We start from the raw sequence: 19,208 nt of genomic DNA on the forward strand, positions 1-19,208 counted from the left end.
CTTGGATTTTTACCTTATACTTTTAGTTGTGACAGAAAGATTTGCAGTCTCTGAGGATGGAGTAGAGCCCTCTTTTGAAAGACTTAAATATATTTCTTTTTTTCTTTCTTTTCACTCTAAAAATCCACTGTTGCAGGTGACCACTCAGGAGACTCTCAAGAATATAACAAAACATTTATCTGAATTTTGACTAAAGTTGACTGGTTCTGGAATTTTTTACTAAGATCTGCTCAACAACAAGGGTTTTCCCAGCTTTGTTTTACCAGATCATCCAGACTCTGTGCATTGCCATGATGACTGCCCTCATAACTATGACTGGTCCTCAAGAAAATTATGAGAAACACAGACTTTCTTGCAAGAATGTGGGATGTATTATCTATCTTCAATTAAGTTCAAGAAAAGTTCAAGTTCAATTAAGTTCAAGAAAAATCTAGACCTAGGTTCAGCATCTGCATAACTATATTTTAGATCCTACTAGTAATTGTTTCATGTCACAAATCAGATATGAAATGCAATCCAGAAGCTCAAAAGCATACACACCTCAAGTATGAGGATGGTGCATCATATTACAAACTCTAAAATCAAATATCCATTCACTTGAAAATTGAATATTTTAAGGAAGCACCAAAGTGAGCAAATGCAAGCCATCAAGACAGTACTGTCATAGACTATATGGAAGAGATCCAATGCCAAAACAAAAACATAAGTCATTAAATAATTTGTAGCGGGCGGCTAGGTCATGTAATGGGTGTTCAGCACTTTACAATATGCAATGCGCCCTTCTCGTCCAATTAAGTTAATCATCTCTCAATACTTTGCTGTGCTAGACCTTCCTGATGAACTTCTAAATTTTATGCAAGACTTTTAGCTAGGATTCACCTTACAAAATGATGGCTTGTGATGAAATAAGAAACTTTTAGAAACCAAGTTTTTTAAGTGCAGCTATCTAACAAATAACTGAACAATGTCATTTTTTGCCCCTGAAACAAGGGGGCTTGTGTGTGTTTTTTAAGCTTAGAACAAATGTCATTCTATGGGTTGAAAAAATATTGTATCAGTGAAGTAAACATAGAGAAGTGAAGACACCATGCCTAACATTATGAAAAACTGTTTTCTTTCCCAGAAAGCATCACAGAAAGAGATAAATAGAGTAAAAGAATAAAGATACCAAATCAGAAGCAATATAATATACTTTAACAATTTGTTTTTCCAAATGCATTATAAAGAAGGAAACCAGGAGGTTGTTGGGTAAAATTCCTCAACAGAGGAATTTAAGCATTTAAGCAGGCTCTTTACCTCCTAAGGAACAAGTTTGTGGAAAGAAGTGCCTTTCTTTTTTATTCTTTTTCTTTTTATTTTTTTCAAGTGAGCTGTCTCACCATTGCAGATTTTCCCAAGTCCTTGCAACTCTAATTAAAATGTGGTAATTGGTTATGTTACCTCAATTACCATGATGCATGGACATTGATACAAAGCGACACCAATTGAATCCCTTGGGTGTTATACCCCAAGGCCATCCCATTTATTGTGGCCTTATTATTTTCAATTATGTGGCTGGATGTACAGCATACTTTCAAGCCAATACAGATGAAGGTTCCACTGGACTTTCAGTGTAATGTACACATAAGATGAGTCAGAAGAAAAGAAATAATTTTTTGTTTTCATGAGGTATAGTAGTGAACTTGATGATCAGAAAAATTAATATTTCAGACATTTTCAGGGCAATGTGAGAATTAGGGCACCTTAACCCAAATTGCCTTAGCTCAAAACCTCCATTTTAAATGCATGAGTAATACTGTCCCTTCAATAATTAGCCCTCTCTGTTGAATAAGAAAAGGAATTGTCTGCTCCATAAAACAGGTATGTTTCTCATTCAATGAATGAGCATTCTGTATAAAAAGCAGCTTCCCCACTCACCAAAAAGGCAGGAATATTGAACGGCAACTAAAGTAAAATCCACTAGAAACCACAGATTTTTTCCCTTTCTCCCTGTCCCAAAAAAGTTAATTTCCACGATCACCTCATTGCAGCTTTCTATACAGAGACAAACCTGATCTGGGCAGGACATACACAAATTGGAATCCTCTGTAGCAGCTGGAATAATCCATTGAGGCAAACACATAATTTGCATTGGGTATGCCTCTGACTGAGCAAAGAAGTTTAAAAAACTTGCTGAAACAACTTACATATTAGAACTTTGACTTAATTTATGGGCAACTATGACTGATTCTGTCCCAAAACCATTTTTTAAATTTTCAGTCTTCCAAGTACACTGTAGGTTCTAAAGGAAAGTGCATAGTGAGTTAAAGCTTCTCCAGCTGTTGAGCAGGAATTTTAGATGGCAATTTTGAGTTTAGTTAAATGAATATTGTTGCTATTGCTATTGCAATTGCCAGGCAGTATTCTTTTTCCTTTAAGATGCTTGCTATCTGGGTCTTGTTAGACAAGCTATAAGGCATCTGTGTAATCCTGAAGTTAAAATTAAGGTGATATATAACATTATATCAGCAAAATATGGAATGATAAATCTGGATGAAAAGAATTTACTAGAAAAAAAACAAACCAAACCAACCAAACAAAAAAAAAAAAAACACAGGAAAAAAATCTCCAACACCAAAACAAACAGATGGGGGAGATAAAAACCTCTTTTGCTGAAACAAATTAGGACTGCTTCCAGTTTTCTAGGTTCTTTCACTTTATGAATACCTCATTCTATATAGCTAGATTAACTTACTGAATCTAATCATATTTCATCTTTCTGGAGCCATTCTTATTGATAATTTCACAGTCTACATAGAACTGTTCGTTTATGAGCTTTTGCCTGACTGTAGGTGCATGAAGTACATGCCAATAACTTGTTATTTGTAAACTTATCGTGCCCACTATTGCAAAAGGTGAGCAAAACTAAAAACTGCTGAAGACCATAAATGAAGACAATTCAAAAGAAACATAAAAGTTTTCTGTGGTTAATACCAGCGTACCTTTGTAACATTTCAAGTGGCCCAGATAAGTGACTGAATGTAAAAAGGGGCAGAAAGGGGACAAAGGAAGATCCCAGTACACAATTAGAAAACAGTAGAAGATGAAAGTGACTCTTGCACTGGGGCTATACAATTTTCTGGGGTAGCTTATTTACTGTCAGCAAGTCAGATGCCATGAATGAGTCAGATGCCATCAGGCTATAAAAACATCTCATTTGTTTTCATAAATTACAGTATTTTGTGGGCAACCACAAAGACAGACTTGTTACCAAGGGATATAGTTTTTGTGCCAAGACTGGCACACCATCAAATACAGAGATACGGTAGCAGAAGAAATGGTTCTGGTACCTACCCAAGAAATGACTGCACAGGAACTGAGTGAAAAAGAAGGTTAGAACATGCCAACTCAGGCAAGCAAAGTCAAAGAAATCCCGCAGTGGCTGGAGCATATTTAAATGTTGAGAATATGGATAGTTTTATCAGCAAGAGAAACTTGTAGATACTGACATACTTAAAAGAAGCATTATTATAAAGCAGCCTAAGATGAGAGATTCCAAAACAAAAGTGAAAATTAGATGAGCACCATGAGCAGCCATTTAGATGGCTGCTATCTTTCAGCAGAAAGAATGACACACCCCTCGGCCAGCGAAAGTCAGCTCAGCCCAGCAGATAACTCCAGACCACCCCAGGCAAAGTGGGAACAAAGCAGTGGGTACCTTGTGAAGTTCCAAGCCTCCAGATATCAAGTGAGATTCTGTGCTCATATCCTCACCATGCCTCAACTCCTGATTGATTGCAATCCCAAACAGAAACACAAGACTCCACTCCTGCTGCAAGAGCAGCACCTAGCTCTAATTACCTCCTAAAAGTTTATTTAGAGCAACTGCTTCCATACAGCAACTGCCCACATGCAAAAGAGGGTATGTTCATTACAGTAACTTGGACCTCTGTCAGCACTCTCTAACATATCTCACAAATGCAACTTCTTTTTGTTCCAAGTCAAACAGGAGACACACATCTACTAAAAAAAAAAAAAAAAACCCCAAACCTGCTGATCTGTGCTACTTTAAGATAACACAGCTAGAATGTGGTTCACTCCCTCTTGGGCTATTAAAGACACAGCAATACTCAGCCTCTAACAAAAAAAAAAAAAATCAGTATTCTGAGAGCTGTTTTTTGTTTGGTTGTTGCCTAAATACTGCACATACTTATTTCTGAAGCTCCAAAGTTCAACTGTTCTTCTACTGCTGGTCAGATCATTAAACATTTTGTGTAGCACAAACCAAATTTATTAGAGCTATTGCTGCAGCACATTAGTAATATGACTACAACTATTCCTAAGATGGAACTATCACAAAAACATAACCAGCATTTCTCAAGAGATTAAAAATCTCTGCTACTGTATTTTCTTTCTTTATCAATCTTTTCTTTTCCTCACTCTCATATTTGTCTTCTAACCCATTCACTTGCCCAGCCTATTTCACTAATGAATTCTTTTACTTCTGTACACATTTCTTGCTCTCCCAGACTCATTACCATCAAAATTCTCAGCAGCTATTGAGATGGCATTAGTCTTCTTTTATTTCTTGACTTTCCTCTCAATTAAATGTAATGTATTGTTTCAAACTTCTACCTACAATTTCCATAAAACTTCTTTCTGGATCCTCACTAGTTCTGTTTTTTCTTTAATTCCACTGAAATTTCTGCAACATTTTCTCACAATCTCAATTATCTTCACTTTTTACATTGCCAGATGACTAATCCCATGCTTATAAAACCAATGCTAACACTACATCTGCTCTTCAGAGATGAGTTCTTTCCATGCTACATCATAGAGAGCCCCTTTTGGCTTGTCCTAACAGTCTGTTCAAACCTCTTCCTTCATTGAGTCCCATTTCTATATCAATACCTAAAGCAAAAGAGCCAGTAAAACAAACTAGCAGAGAAGCATTCCTATGTTATAAGTTATGGAAAAGGCTGGCAAGCAACATTATTGTTCCCTTCACCAGTTCATTTTTCCCCAGTATCCTTCTCACCATTTCTTGGGCTGTTTAGACTAATAGGATTTTCACTCAGGAACTCTTAGAGTTTCTAAACAACACCTTATGTATCTTCATACTGTAGGACCCTAACTGAACCAGAAAATTATAGCTTCTGTTATTTTTGTAAAGGAACTTTAAAAAAAAGAAGTCAAAAGTAGTATTTCACTGTTAGTCAGATAATTGTTAAGAAGGATGCGTCTAGATATTTTCCTTTGCTTTGCTTAATAAAAACCTAAAAAAATATATCACTTATTCCCAAATCTCACCAAGACTCTTCAGTATATGAACTACATAGGAACTACATATATTGTTGTCAATGTAGCTGCAGTATACAGACTTCAGCAGTGTCACAGTTGCAAAAGACATGCTGAGCCAATTCATCCATTACAATCAATGGTTTTACAGTAGGGATTATTTTATTCCCCCTGCTTTGTAATATAGTTTTATGCTGTGGAAAACCAATCTAATTCATGCCACTTAATGGATGGTTTAAGCAGAGTGCTATTTTGCCTCTTAGGAATCATTTCCCTGAGATAAAAGCAAATTACTACATTTTACTTATATTCAAATAACACAGGATTGTATATTAATCACATACCCATGGCATTCTATGTGAAATGCACATCTACTGCTGGGACGCTAATTAAAATCAGTCTTAGTTACGCAGGAAACTCTTTCTAAGATATACTTACAATCAGTGAAATATGTCTCTGGGCCCAGCTCTGTTTAGGAGCTGAGCAACTTAGCAGCAGCAGAGGATTTGGTTTTTCTACTGGGTGGGATCAGATATGATGAGATTAAATATCCAGCAAATACAATATGTATATGTGAGTTTATATTATCAAACAATGTTGTCCATACAATACTGTGTGAAAAACTGAAGATTCATTTGTAGACAGTAAAGACTAAGAATGGCATCTCTGTCAGAAGAAAACACTCAGAGATGGGTATGTTTTTCTTGTGCTGAAAAAGTTTTTCTTGTGAAGAATGAAATCCCACGAGACCGTTTTAAAGCAAGCATCACTCACCGAGTCTTTTTCCAACCGCTTCTGTAGCCTGGTTTGCCAGTGGACAGCTTGCATGACAATGGCTTCCCACCTCCTCTCAAGGTTTACAATTATCAGCTGCATGGACTGGTGATCTGCATTTAGGTTGCAGGTCTCCTGATCATCCAGGAGGTGCTGGCATAATCGCAGCACAGAGGCTACCCCACGGCGCCTCTGCTTGATCTCAGAGCATAGAGACTGAAGGACAGACAAACAGCAGATGTCAGCATGGAATACTTTTCAAACTGAAATATTAATTATTATCTGATATTTAGTGGTGCCCAGTCTCTGTCTTGCAATATTTTTTTCAGGTCTTCCATAAATTCCCATACTTCTGTCAAAGCAAAGTGTTTTGTTTTCAGATAAATACAGTCTTAACCTTAACAGCACAGACAGACTAACACTACGTTCAGTCTTCTTCAAACAAATGCCATACATAGCTAACTGTCTCTATAATGCTGAAAGTTTTATGGTGTAGACTCGTTTATTCTTCCTTTCTTTTTCATTCAACTGGGTCACATCTGAAATGAGTTACCCTGACAGTAATCAGCTTCAGAAATTCTACAGGAAAATAAGAGAGAAAAATTGTAGTCATGCAATGAGAATATGTATATTTTTAGAAAAAACAATAGAAATTATGGGTCATATGTGCCCTGTCACAGGAGAAACATTACAGAAAGAGAAAAATCAGTATAAAATTGTTTACAGATGTTTTTTGTTATCATAAAATATTTTCAGGTTAGTTCCATATTCAAGTAAATGTAGGAAAAGTGTGACAATTGTATCATCCCTGAAAAGGAGTAATTCACTGCATTTACTTCATATACTGATTCCAGTGCTACTGAAAATGCAGTCTGACGTATACTGGATGATGGAAGACAATTGCTAAGCCCTAATACTGAAACTTGATGGGAGCCAGGATATGTTGGTTTTTTCACCAAAACCCTAAGAAACTGCATGGAAAATCTTGAGGAGTGACAGAATAAATAATGCATCCTACATGCCAGAACTAGAGCGACGTCTACCACCAGGAAGCAGTTAATGGCACGGGTGCTTCCAAGCATGGTTTTATCTGTGATTACACTCTACTGTCACTGAACATCAAACCAGGATTTTTTTAAGCCATAACAAATTTTAATAATCACATCTATGAAGCTGGGGTACAGAAGGCAGAACTGCACGTGAAGATGACTGCTTCAGCCCAGGTTCTGAGATCCTTTACTTTTATAACATTGCAAAGCTCAAGTATTCAATAATTATCATAGGGATGTGCTACTCCTGAATTTACAAGGACTGTGCTCTACACATGGGAGCTTTACAGATAATTTAAATTGTAACTTGCCAACATCTGTTTCCCTCTGTGGGACACCACAGATGAAAGTGCATGACCCCATGAGAAAATCTGAACTATCATCTTTTTTGAAGACAGGGTGTTTGCCCCTAAACTTTCAGTTAATAATAAGAAGCAAGTAAAAAAAAGCCACAATATCTCTCAAAGCTGTTCAGAAGTGCTAACTGATAAAAAACCAGGATCATCTTTCTTAATTTTATTAGCAAAACAAAAACATTCTATAGAAAAGTGAATTCCATTTCCAGTTTTTGTGTCACTGTTTCTTTAAAAATTGAAATTTATAATTAGAAATGTCATAACTCAAATGAGTATTTTGCTGCTGTTCTTGATCAATAATATCAAGGTGAAAGTGTGAGCCAAAAGGTTGGTATATACAGCTAAAAACATGCATCTTTTCTTTGCATAGGGATAGTGTGCAAAAGACAGGGATTTCTTTTAAAGCCTTCAAGAGAAATGATGATTAAACTCACAAACATAGCTGAATTACTAATCTACTTTCACTAGCACAATTGGGCCATCCTAACAGATTGCTTATTAATCAACAAGGGTAAACAAGGCAATGCAATCTCATTTAAAGCAGAAGTTTTAGTGCCTAAAAGTATTTGTGTTCAAAATGTTATTCCCGATAAGCCTTCATTAGAAGACATCTTAAAATGATTAAGTACATTTCATTGCAAAGTACACTGAGTAGTATAGTAGCAGGTGGACATTTCATACAGATGTTCCACTTATTGATATAATGCATTCTATAGCTATTTAAATTACCCTAACTCTATAATAGCTAGAATTCTATTACTTCTGTAATGAGAGAACCCTGTACCTTTAATATTTCTGCATTTTAAATAAGGTGAATGACAAATTCTCAAACCACTATTTATGGCAAAATATGACCAGGAATTTTATTATTCAATTTATACCAGAGCTGCATTTTCACTTGCGTTTCCTGAACTTGCCCTTATTTATTTTCCTAGTGTTCATTACTAGTTTCCTTCGAGGTCCTTGATGTAACCACCACGTCTGGCACATTTCCCTTCTGATGCTGTTCATTAGCTTAATGTCAGAGCAGGAAAAATACCAGCCAACCAAACCAGACCAAAAAGTCTATCTAAAGTCAGTGTTCTTATTTTACATTTTATAAATAACAGCTAGGCAATTCAGGTTTTTTGGAAGTGATGGTGAGTTATACACCAATCACAGACAAATTTATGTAGGTCTGCATTAACTTCATAGAAGTCAATATAGCTCAGAATCAGGCCCCATAACATTAATTTACCTTGATCTATCTGATTAAGTCATCCCTTATAAATATTGGTCTTTTCTGATACAATGCCTTTTAACATGATGAGGTAAGGAGAATTGCATTCATAAGCCATTATAGGGGACTTTAAGTGAGGCCTTTACATTGTGTTATCTGAAAGCAGAGCTGCAGCATCCAAGTCATTTCTAATTTATATCAATTTTACACCAGCATAATAACAGTAGCTTTACTGAAGTTATTTCTGATTTACATGGCTGTGACAGTACAATTAGGCCTATGGCACTTTTGTTTCAATTTTATTACATGATATTATGGTTAATATTAAACAGGAGAAGAATGAAGTGCTTGTATCTAACAGTGTATTGAAATAGTTGGCTATAGAAACAATACTTTAAACCCAGAGAACTTAATCATGTAAAGACATCTTTAAGCCCTATATAATAGCACTAGCAATAATGACTTTTAGCAGTATTAGGGTCTTGTGTTCAGTGTCCTAAAGGGACACAATAATTGCCTATAGCCCATGACATGATATATACACTGTGGTGCTGGATATCCATCCAGGTTTTGCTATTGTTAAAATTGAATCCTTTTATAAAAACCTGTCAATACAGTAATTGCACATGCAAAATATGCTTCCAGAATGACAGTTAATTCAATTAATTATTTGCAAGGTACATTGTGAATGTAGAAGCTATAATTCATGTTTGATAAAAGTAAATTAATTTAAAAATTTGATGAGTAAGGAAATATGATGAGTACCTCTCTTGAGCCTAAAGCCTTATGGCTTAAAGCTGTTATTGTAAGCTACTGGGCACTTCAGAAAATTAGGATGTGATCTAACTGAGGTGCATCACTTAGGCTCACTTAGTCTTCTGTGTGTGCAAAAGATTTGTTGAAGCATAGATTAAGAGATCAAACACTTACAATTTTGTCCCCTCACACCATCATGTGTCCATTGAGCTGTGGTAAACGTAAACACAATCCAAATCTTTGCAAATGTGGGAGAAACATATTCACTTAAGCCTTTGCAGTGAGACTTAAATAAATGTATTTGACTTTTTTGCTGCAGGCTAAGAGTATACACAGTAACTGCAACTGCTGTGTATGAAGTTGACTTCGTGTCTGAGTCATTTGCTTCTCAACAGATACCCTGATATCATTGAGGTGTTAGTCATTAGAATGTTTTCATGGTCATGGCTTCCCATACTGAGGATTCCTGTCCAATTCTTTACTTCCCCCTGCCTACTCCTATTTTCAGTGCTTTGAAGTTATCACCCGCATAGCTAAAAAGAGCTACCTGAAACTACTTTCACAGCTTGTTAATACCATGACTTAAATCATCTGGAAAAGCCCCTGCTGAGTCAAATGACATCAAACACTCCTTCCAAGCCAAGGGCTAAAGGCACTATCTATGGGGATGGAAGTGGCCATGATCTGAACAGAAGGTGCTTGGCTTAGCTATGTGAGTCCTTAGTGAGTCGCATATGACCAGAAACATGTGTGCAGTTTTAGGCAGCACCAGAGAATATGAGAGGCATAGAAAGGTGGGAAGTTGACAAATGTTACAGCTCCTCAAGCCCCAGTGGGTTTCCATCCCTCAGCCTTCCTGCAGCATATCAGCATCTGAGCTGTGCTGCACCACCTGCTCTGCATGACTGAAAGACCTGTATGGGAAGTCAGCTTTCTGACATGAGATGTAAGAAGAGTAGGCCACTGAAACAGGTTATATCAAGAATCTTGACCAGCTGTTTATATTAACTGTTTAAGACATTTGATGAATTCAATGGGATTAATTATGCTTAAAAGTAGTTTAAAAGTCATAGTAAAATTAGTTGAGTCGCCTTAAATCCCCATAATCCACACATTCACCACATAGATTATCGAGATGTTTTCATAGCCTCATTTATAACATGTTGTTTGGAGAATTTATTTTTATGGGACCTGAACCTTCTTGTTTTCACTCTACAACTGGACTAAATTTTCATGTAGAGATGGCCAGTTGAAAATAGTTGGACAATGACAAACAAATGGATTTCCTTTGGGCTTTCAGGTCCAGAAGAAATGCCAAGGTATACTGAGATCAGTGCTATTTTGGGGCTTCTGTGTACACATGAGAAACACTGACTGTTTTTAGGAACACAAAAGAAGTTCAGCTGCAGATAAATTACCAGATCTAAGAGAAAACATCTGTCTAACTTTGGTCTCTTAAAGGCTAACTCTTCCTCCTTGTTGCATGTGGATATGTGAGGGAGGAAATGATACACTTCTGATTGCACCAGTTGTTCTTTGATGGAAGGTGGATCTGCTGTTCTTTAGTACAACAATCACATGCCGAAATTAGGGCAGGATCTGAGAATGGAAGTCACTCTTCTGTGTACAGCAATCAAAATACACCTTTTAGAATTTATTTGCCTTTTTATGCCTGATTTTTGGCTAGGACAACATTTCAGGTTTTAAAAGTGATAATGTAAAACTTTAAGTATCACAACTAACAGAAATAATACATCAATAAGCAGAAACAAGAAGGAGGAAAAATAAAAGAGGAAATGCTTGCAAAGTTTGGGTAAAATGTAGTTTTCAGTGCTGTCTGTGAAATGGCAATGCCTGTTGGAACTTCTCAGGGTAATGCATTCTTGCAGGACAAATGGTGAAAAGAAGAATTTTTGTTTCGAATGAAAAAGAAAACCAACAATTTCTCAAAAATTATTAATAGGGGAGTAATTCCTTGAAATAAAAAAGCTAAATGACGAAGATAGAAAATGAATGATAACTCGTCATTGTTTAGAAAAATACTGCCAAACCTGTGTGCTTTTGCTGATTTCAAGGTTAAAAGAATATGTCACCTAATATGGGAAATCTACTCAGTTGCATACTGTGTGACTTAATCTATATTGAAGCTAAATATTCTATAAGCATGCAGTGAAGTGCAAAAAACAGCAATTGAAAAATGACATGATTAAATGGCACAACATGCAATCATTTGCTCTCAATTATATCAATGTATCTTCTTCATTTCAAGGACGCAGGCAGAAATATTGTTTTTTAAATGCCTCTATTAAATTGGGCACCAATAATAAAATAGATGAGAGCCCTAATAAGCTCATTTGCCTAACATATATCACACACCACAAAACTATTCTCTCCAAACGGGTTTGTTCATAGATCTGTCTCCCAGTTGTCACCAGTCTTGGCTATATTAAAAGATTTTAAAGGCACAAAGCTTGCAGACCATTCAGTGAAAAACCTTTGTATTTAACCCTTGAGAGAAATGTAATGCTAATTATGGAAAAAGTATTGATATAATATCTTTCCTGTCACATTTTATTATGATGACAGTCATAACAGAATCTGGGAATGATGTTTTAGAAATATCATCTAATTGCAAGTCAGAAATACAGAATGACAGTTTAAAGTAGAATATCACTTCTTTCAAAATAGTGAACTGGTTCTCTTCATTTGAAAGCTCTACTTTTAATAGTATTACAACCACTAAATTGCTACACTGATCATATCTCTGCAACTCTCTGCAAAGTGTTATGATATTTCTCTTACAAGAGAACTGTGTCTCTTTCTAGACATATTAAAAATGACAATGAACTAGAAGGAAAAAAAGACTTCATTTTTGCACTAGCTTTAGGAATGTACATAGGAGTTTGCATTCCACATATAAGCAAGTATTTAATGAATTTCTTTCATTAGCTTTAAAAAGTTACATGGGTATCTGTACTTACTTGAATAAATAATTGAATTATTTATTATTATATGTGTTCTTAAAATATTACATAATTTATATGATACTTTATTATTATTTTAATAATTAAGTTAATTAAGTAGGTAAATATATTTATATTGAGTAAAATCTTTACTTTTAAGTAGCATTCCCATTTTTCTGTAGAAGCAAAATTTATGCATTAAAAACAGTTGCAATTCAGATTAGATGGTTCTGGACCCATTCCATAAAAGCTACTATTATATATGTATGGCATTCTTTAACTTCTTTGTTCTATTCCTTATGCCTGTTTAAGTACCTCAAAATATTTGTTTGTAAGAATACCATTCAATGGTCTGTTATTTAGCTCATACTCCCATGTAACTAGTAATATGTAATATACTCCTCTTCATAAATTAAAAACACTATTAAAATTCCAGACGTATAAAACAATATGAAGATTAAGTTACTATAAAAGAAACTATAATAGCTTACAGATTGCTTGTATCATTACGAAAGCGCTGGTATCTATTACAGTGTCTCCCTGGAATAAAGAATGCACTTTTGGCAATAATCTGTTAAAAAAAGTGCCCATTATTGTTAAGATGCTCCTATCTTAACTCTAAACTAGTGTGCAATTACAGAAAGATAACTTTTAAAAATAAAAGTAAAATGGTGTTGGATGAAAATGAATCTTCCCTACTGAAATAAAACAAATCTCTTCCAAGACTTATTTTTCTTGCATTTCATGCAGGGAATTTGATTCATTTTCAAACTGAAGTATTTTAGAGCTACATACTGCCCACTTTGAAGTTGGGGTTAACTTGGTTCCAGGGAATAAGTCAAGTCACTCAGATAGAGGAGCCAGAGGGGATGGCAGGAGGATTCATATTTCTAGTCCAGCATCCTGTTTATGAATGGCTTTGGTTTGTGTCCTCTTCTCATTTAATTTGAGATATTATCTTTCCAGTGAAAAAGATTCTAAGGAGAAATATTGCAGGAAGTGCCACAATTTTCCAGGGTTTCATTTTTTGCCCCCAGAAAATGCTAAGATAAAAAGCAGGCTAATCATCAGAGAGGTAGGATAAACATCAGTGTTGTGTTTTGCTTTTGTAGTGAATCCTGAACTACACTGATCAAAAATATGTTTACCTATATTGGACATTTTAAATTTGAAATTTTTGTTAGATCACCACAGTGAGTAGAGTTTCAAATGAAATGTGTATAAATTCAAGACAGGAAACTAATTTAGGCACAGGTGGAAACTTTTCTTAAAAATCATTTAGGTTCAACTTGACTTCCAGTCTTTGAAATTCACTTAGAATTACATTTTAAAATAAATCAAGATGTTTCTCCACATAGATCACATATTTTATGCCAAGAAACCACCTCCAATTGCCTAAAAACTTTAGGTATGAATTTCAGGCATTTTTAGGGAAGAATTAAAACTGTTAAAACTTCATATTCTATCCTGGAGCTATATTGAGCTTGAAAGGAAGAACTTCCTTGCATGGGTGTACATCAATATCTGTAATTCTCAAGCTGAGGTTCAGATGTTAATAGCATACTCACTCCCTTTCTTAATCTAGTTCCCTCTTAGGTGGTAGGCATGTATTTTTGCTGTCCTTGTGCAATGTGCCCGGTATATTCCAAAATATAGTGAGAGCTTAGATCCTATTCTGAATCACAGAAAAACATGTCCTGCGGTGTATAGGTATTACCTTTTCTATGGGAAAGCAGCAAACATAAAATAGATTAGACTATTCATTTGGCGACTTCAGAACAGGAAAGGGGAAATAAACACATGCAATAAGTAAGGAAAAAGATATTTCCTCTGGCTTTTTTCTCATGTCAACGAAGTAAACTTCACCTGAATGCAAAAACACACAAGTTGAGCTGTGCCAGAGTAAACTGAGGAAAATAAATTCTGATGTTTTCATGTCTAACTGTATACGCACAGGGACAACAAACAGGCTTTTCCAGAAATTGTGTTCATCTGATTTCCAAAAGCAGTGCATCCTCAGAATGAATATACATTCTTTTACCTTACCTTAAGCATAAATATACAGTCAGGCCCACAGTTTTTGGGTTCAGTTCAAAACAAAACTAAAAGCTCCCAACAAGAGAAGCTACTTAGAGCAGAATCAACCAGAGCCAGGCAGCACTGTGGTGAGGTAGGCTCAACCCTCTCAGATGTAGGGTAGCTTCCTCAGTACCTAACTTGGTAAATAAGATCAAGACAAGTGATCACATTGACGAGGGAAGTAGTTGTCCCTCTCTGCTTGCCCCTGGTGAGGCTGCATCTGAAGTCCTGTGTCCAGTTCTGGTCCCCTCACTCCAAGAAAGACATTGGGGTGCTGGAGCATGTCCAAAGAAGGGCAACGGAGCTTCTGAAAGGTCTGGAAGGCAGATCATATGAGGAGTGGCTGAAGGAGCTGGAATTGTTCAGCTTGAAGGAAAGGAGGCTCAGAGTATCACTCTCTACGACTATGTGAAAGGAACTTAGTGCCATAGTTTAGTTGACATGGTGGTATTCAGCCAAAAGTTGGAGTTGATGGTCTTGGAGGTCTCTTCTAAAATTTATGATTATGTGATTCTATAAATATGTTAAGTTTTAAATTAATACCAACTTGCCCCTTGTACCAGTTAGACGGACATGACTGACACACACAGTTTAGTCCCAGGACTATGAGAGGGCTTGAATTAGAAGGAAGGACAGAAGCAGTGATTTGGTCAGGATGAACTGTAAATGGCAGACAAAAAGCTAAGGGTTATCAAAAACCAGATGTCTGGCTATGGTGACTGCTTGCTGTGATAGTCTTAGAGACTCAGAGGTACTCATAGTATTGTGCCTTCAAGTGCCATATTTACACTGCCTGGATGATAAGATTGGGGTGAAAAGCAAGAGGACCATGAAAGAGGCCTTCACTTCTTCCTTCACTAATGCTTAGAACATAATGAGGCTCCTCTTATTGGCCAAAATGTGAAAGTAAGCATCAATGTGACAATGGGAAAGGTGGTTCCGTAAGAATGACATTGCACCATCGGCCATTGACAAAATGCAGAGAAAATCCATCAGATTAGGGGCCAGGCCTTCAGTTTTATTCTGACACAAGAAAATGCACCTCTTCCCTGAGAGAGCAGTAAAGGAGTCATCCTTCAAAGGACAGGAATCCACAGAGTATATTTTTTCCCCACTGACTTTATGCAGCAAGTATTATGTAAGCCACTCTCCTGACCCTAGAAATATGGTACTAGTCTACAAATTCCATTCCTGACTGACATCTCATATTTGTGATCCATAATTTACCTGATAAGGACTGCAATAAATACAAAGGAATGTATACTGAGGACCTGTTCTCTTACACTCATATTCTTAATTATAATAAATTACCCTGCAAATTCTACTAAAATCAATAGATTTCATGGCAGTATGAAATTAATTTTCAGTATAAATAAAGGTACTTACTTTAATACAGGTAAATACAGTTCATAAAAATACTCCCTATTGGGACTATGATCTTTTAACTTACATATAAAGGCAAAACTTGGGAAAATTGTTCAGTATGATCTACCAATTAAACAAAAACCTCATTAGTGGAGTTTAATGGCTCCAGAGACACTATTCAATCAATAGTCCACTAATATTGGATAGATTTGCACCTGAAAATGCAATGCTATGACTCCAAAGAGGCAGTTATAGATAGTCAAATAAATCAAATAATCACATGCAGCAGTACAAAGTGAACTTTGATGGAGATAGTGCAGTGAATTTTTCTTAACTGTCTTATATTCCCAGTCCATGCTGTACTTGTTTTTCTACATGTTATCAGTAACAAAGGTAAAGCTTTAAGGCCAACCAAAGTACCAACCCTCTCTGTAAATTAGTGCAAGTCAGTCCTGGCTTATTTTTAGGGGAAATATTTCTTTCTTGTTTTCTTTTCTTATTTTCTGCTTTCTTCTCATTTTCCTTTTCCAGGCTGATAGTAACAGAAGAGAATGATTCTGGTTTTGCTGTAAATAAGTCTTCAAGGCAACAGCAGAACAATAAGAAGTCTTATTTTCAAGGAATCATTTGGATAGATGAAAAGAAGAAAAAGCCAATTATATCTTCAATCGTTAATGAAAATAATAAGTGATAGAACTGAGAATGTTCTCTCAAAAGAAGCCGTTTTTTACTTCTACACATATGAGCCTTCAAGAGGCCATGACTTAGAGGGGGAAATATAGCTCCAAGTCTGTAGGTGTCATTGATATGAAAGTCTTGGGAAAGGAACTGTAAGCCCTTTGTCACTATGAAATTGCCAGATTTACTTTGTAATGGCCAGTTTGGAACAGCTTCCTCTGTAGGCCAGCATCTTCTGTATTGCTCAAATTGAGTGAGACCTCAAGTCTCTCAAGCTTAACCATGACAAAAGAATTAAAAATAGATCCTCTCAGTACAGTACGAAAGAAAAGGACAAGGGCTCAACTACCTCCTCAACAGTTCCCATTAGTAAGATGGTTCAAATGGACACCCTATTGCACATCTAGGAGGACTGGAAGGGAAATTTGGGCTTAACCTTTCTGGAAAATAAATAAACCTGTAATTAGTGCAGAAGAACCACAGGTATCCGTAAATCATTCTAAGTGGAATTGCAATTGTCTCATCCCCAAGTGCCTCTGTCCTAATGATACTCCTGACAATTTTTTGAGTGGGCTTCATCTGAACTAACAGAAAATGTGAGCCTGAGACAGTCATTTAGAAGCAGGTATTCTGAGGTGCAGTACCTCTTCTCCATAGCCTAAATTGTCAATTTTTTGGTTTTGGATGCCTAAACCAGAATGGATTAATTGTATCCCAAAAGTACTTTTCTCCCTTCCAATTACTAGAAAAGAAACTCAGAGAAGATCTCTGCCCTGTAGTTAGCCTGTTTTAACATGCCTCTACTGTTTGTGGGACAAACATCTTGGTGTATCAGAAATAAGGGGACAGTACATAAAATAGACCTAAGAAATAAGTAAAATATGAATGTTTATGCTAAAATTAGCCACTAGGTCATTCTCTGTCCACCCAGGCATTCAGTAGAGTGCTGTATCTGAGCTCTGCTGAGCTCAGCTCTTCCTATTACTAGAGAAACCTCCATCCCACACCCCAGTCTTAGTCGAGAGGCTCTTCTGTCTCTTCATTTGTCCCAGCAAAGGGAGCAATTGAGGGGGGGAAAGAAAGGTTTAGACAACTTCATATTCTTTAAGATTAATTTTGATGTTTTGATTAATCAGAAAGTAAGTAACATTGTAAAAAAAACCCTCAGAATTTATGATTCAGGATTCAAGCCAAAATGAGACGATGGAATGACAGCTGCTATCTCAGTAAAGCATTTATTCTTAAATGGGAATTCAATGTCATATCTGTGTTACCTTAAATAGGGAGAGCTTATTGAAACACATAGCGAAATTTTTTTCAGTAATTAGTATATTAAATAAAAATCTGAGGTAGATTAAATATCTAAGTGTTCTGTGTTTATGTGCATTTGCATACATACAGAGTATTGTGCATTGATATTTCAGTAAATTAAATCAAGTTAGAGATATAACTATGTATTACATTAGGGCCAAAAAATATGTATGTACAGCTGCTTTACTATAAAGATGAAGCTTCCCATTTCAGTGGTCCACAGAAGTGCTACGTTGGGATGGTGGGTCATGGAAATTGAGTCTGAATTCGCTTCAAACCTTTGTAAGAGGCATTAGGCTACATGCAACTTTGGAATCCTACTTGGTTCTGTACAATTTAGTACTGTTTGCCTTTTGTTTGCTAAAATTGAATCCAAACAAAATTTGGGCAAAGAATTTTTCATCTGTGAAAAGTTTTAGGTCTCTGAAGTCACACTCCTTTTGAGAAATTTATTAAAACATTTTTTTTCCCATCATAGAGGTGTGAAAAGGATTAAATCCAGCTTGACTTCTTTTGGACTTTCTGTGGCAGACTGCTTTGCATACTTTTGTTACATGCATATTGAAATTCTCTAATTCTTTGATTGCAGCTCTGCCAGAAACATCATTCTAAAAACTGTAAAGGATCCAGAATGCAGTGGTGAAAGCAATCCCTGCCACCAGTAGGAACAGCCAGCATTTTCTTTAATTTCTGAGTCTCCAAACCTTTATTCAACATTAATAGTTTTATTTCATTTTGGCCATAATTTTAAATGCTTCCAAACTCACTTGTGTTTTATTTGGCTGAAGTACGTTTAACTGTTTTTTTTGTATGATGTACAGTGCTGACTCTTCTACAAACTTTTCAGTAAATATAAAAAGCATCATAAGACATATTGACTCTTAATTACCAATGCAACCTATATTATTTAATCAGAAAGTTCAGTTGCCTTAGGCTTTGGAGAAATAAGAGATGTTGCTGAGAAATACTTTTTTTTTTTAAATGACACCACATCATCTGGTATGCTCAAGTCATAAATGTAGTGAAAGATGAAAACTTACAGTTCTGAGTGGGTCTAGTCATTAGAAATAGTTACAACCAGCACATAATTTACACTGTTTACAAGGTAAGCAGAAATGGCAACAAATAATACTAACTGTGGAATTCAATAAACCGTTGACTTTTAGAAATTTCAAATGAGAAAAAATTTTCAACATGTTTTGTATGATTAAGTAGTCTGATTTCTTTAATGGATATATTGACTGAAGTGAATGAAAACCACAAGTTTTCAGTACTACTGAAAACCAAGACTATTTTTGTTAGAGACACAAAGATTTAAGAGACAGGTATGACTCTATATAGCATGTTGCTTATTGCTTCAAATAAAACCAGATCAGGAAAT

At 35.9% G+C, this 19,208-nt stretch overlaps 1 protein-coding gene and 1 long non-coding RNA gene across 6 annotated transcripts in view; one reads left to right on the forward strand and one right to left on the reverse strand.

The window, feature by feature from the left end:
- Nucleotides 1-19,208, reverse strand: part of AKAP6 (A-kinase anchoring protein 6) — a 258,549-nt gene that overhangs the window by 20,974 nt on the left and 218,367 nt on the right. For all 5 annotated transcript variants that reach the window (XM_074542704.1, XM_005479848.4, XM_005479847.4 and 2 more), the window contains exon 12: nucleotides 6,052-6,267. In XM_074542704.1, coding sequence (XP_074398805.1) covers nucleotides 6,052-6,267 — 216 coding nt within the window. The remainder of the gene's footprint in view (nucleotides 1-6,051; nucleotides 6,268-19,208) is intronic.
- Nucleotides 1-19,208, forward strand: part of LOC141729347 (uncharacterized) — a 40,137-nt gene that overhangs the window by 2,465 nt on the left and 18,464 nt on the right. The gene's annotated exons all lie outside the window — the stretch shown is intronic.

The sequence above is a fragment of the Zonotrichia albicollis genome, chromosome 6 (assembly GCF_047830755.1).
Source record: "Zonotrichia albicollis isolate bZonAlb1 chromosome 6, bZonAlb1.hap1, whole genome shotgun sequence".
Classification (NCBI taxonomy): domain Eukaryota; kingdom Metazoa; phylum Chordata; class Aves; order Passeriformes; family Passerellidae; genus Zonotrichia; species Zonotrichia albicollis.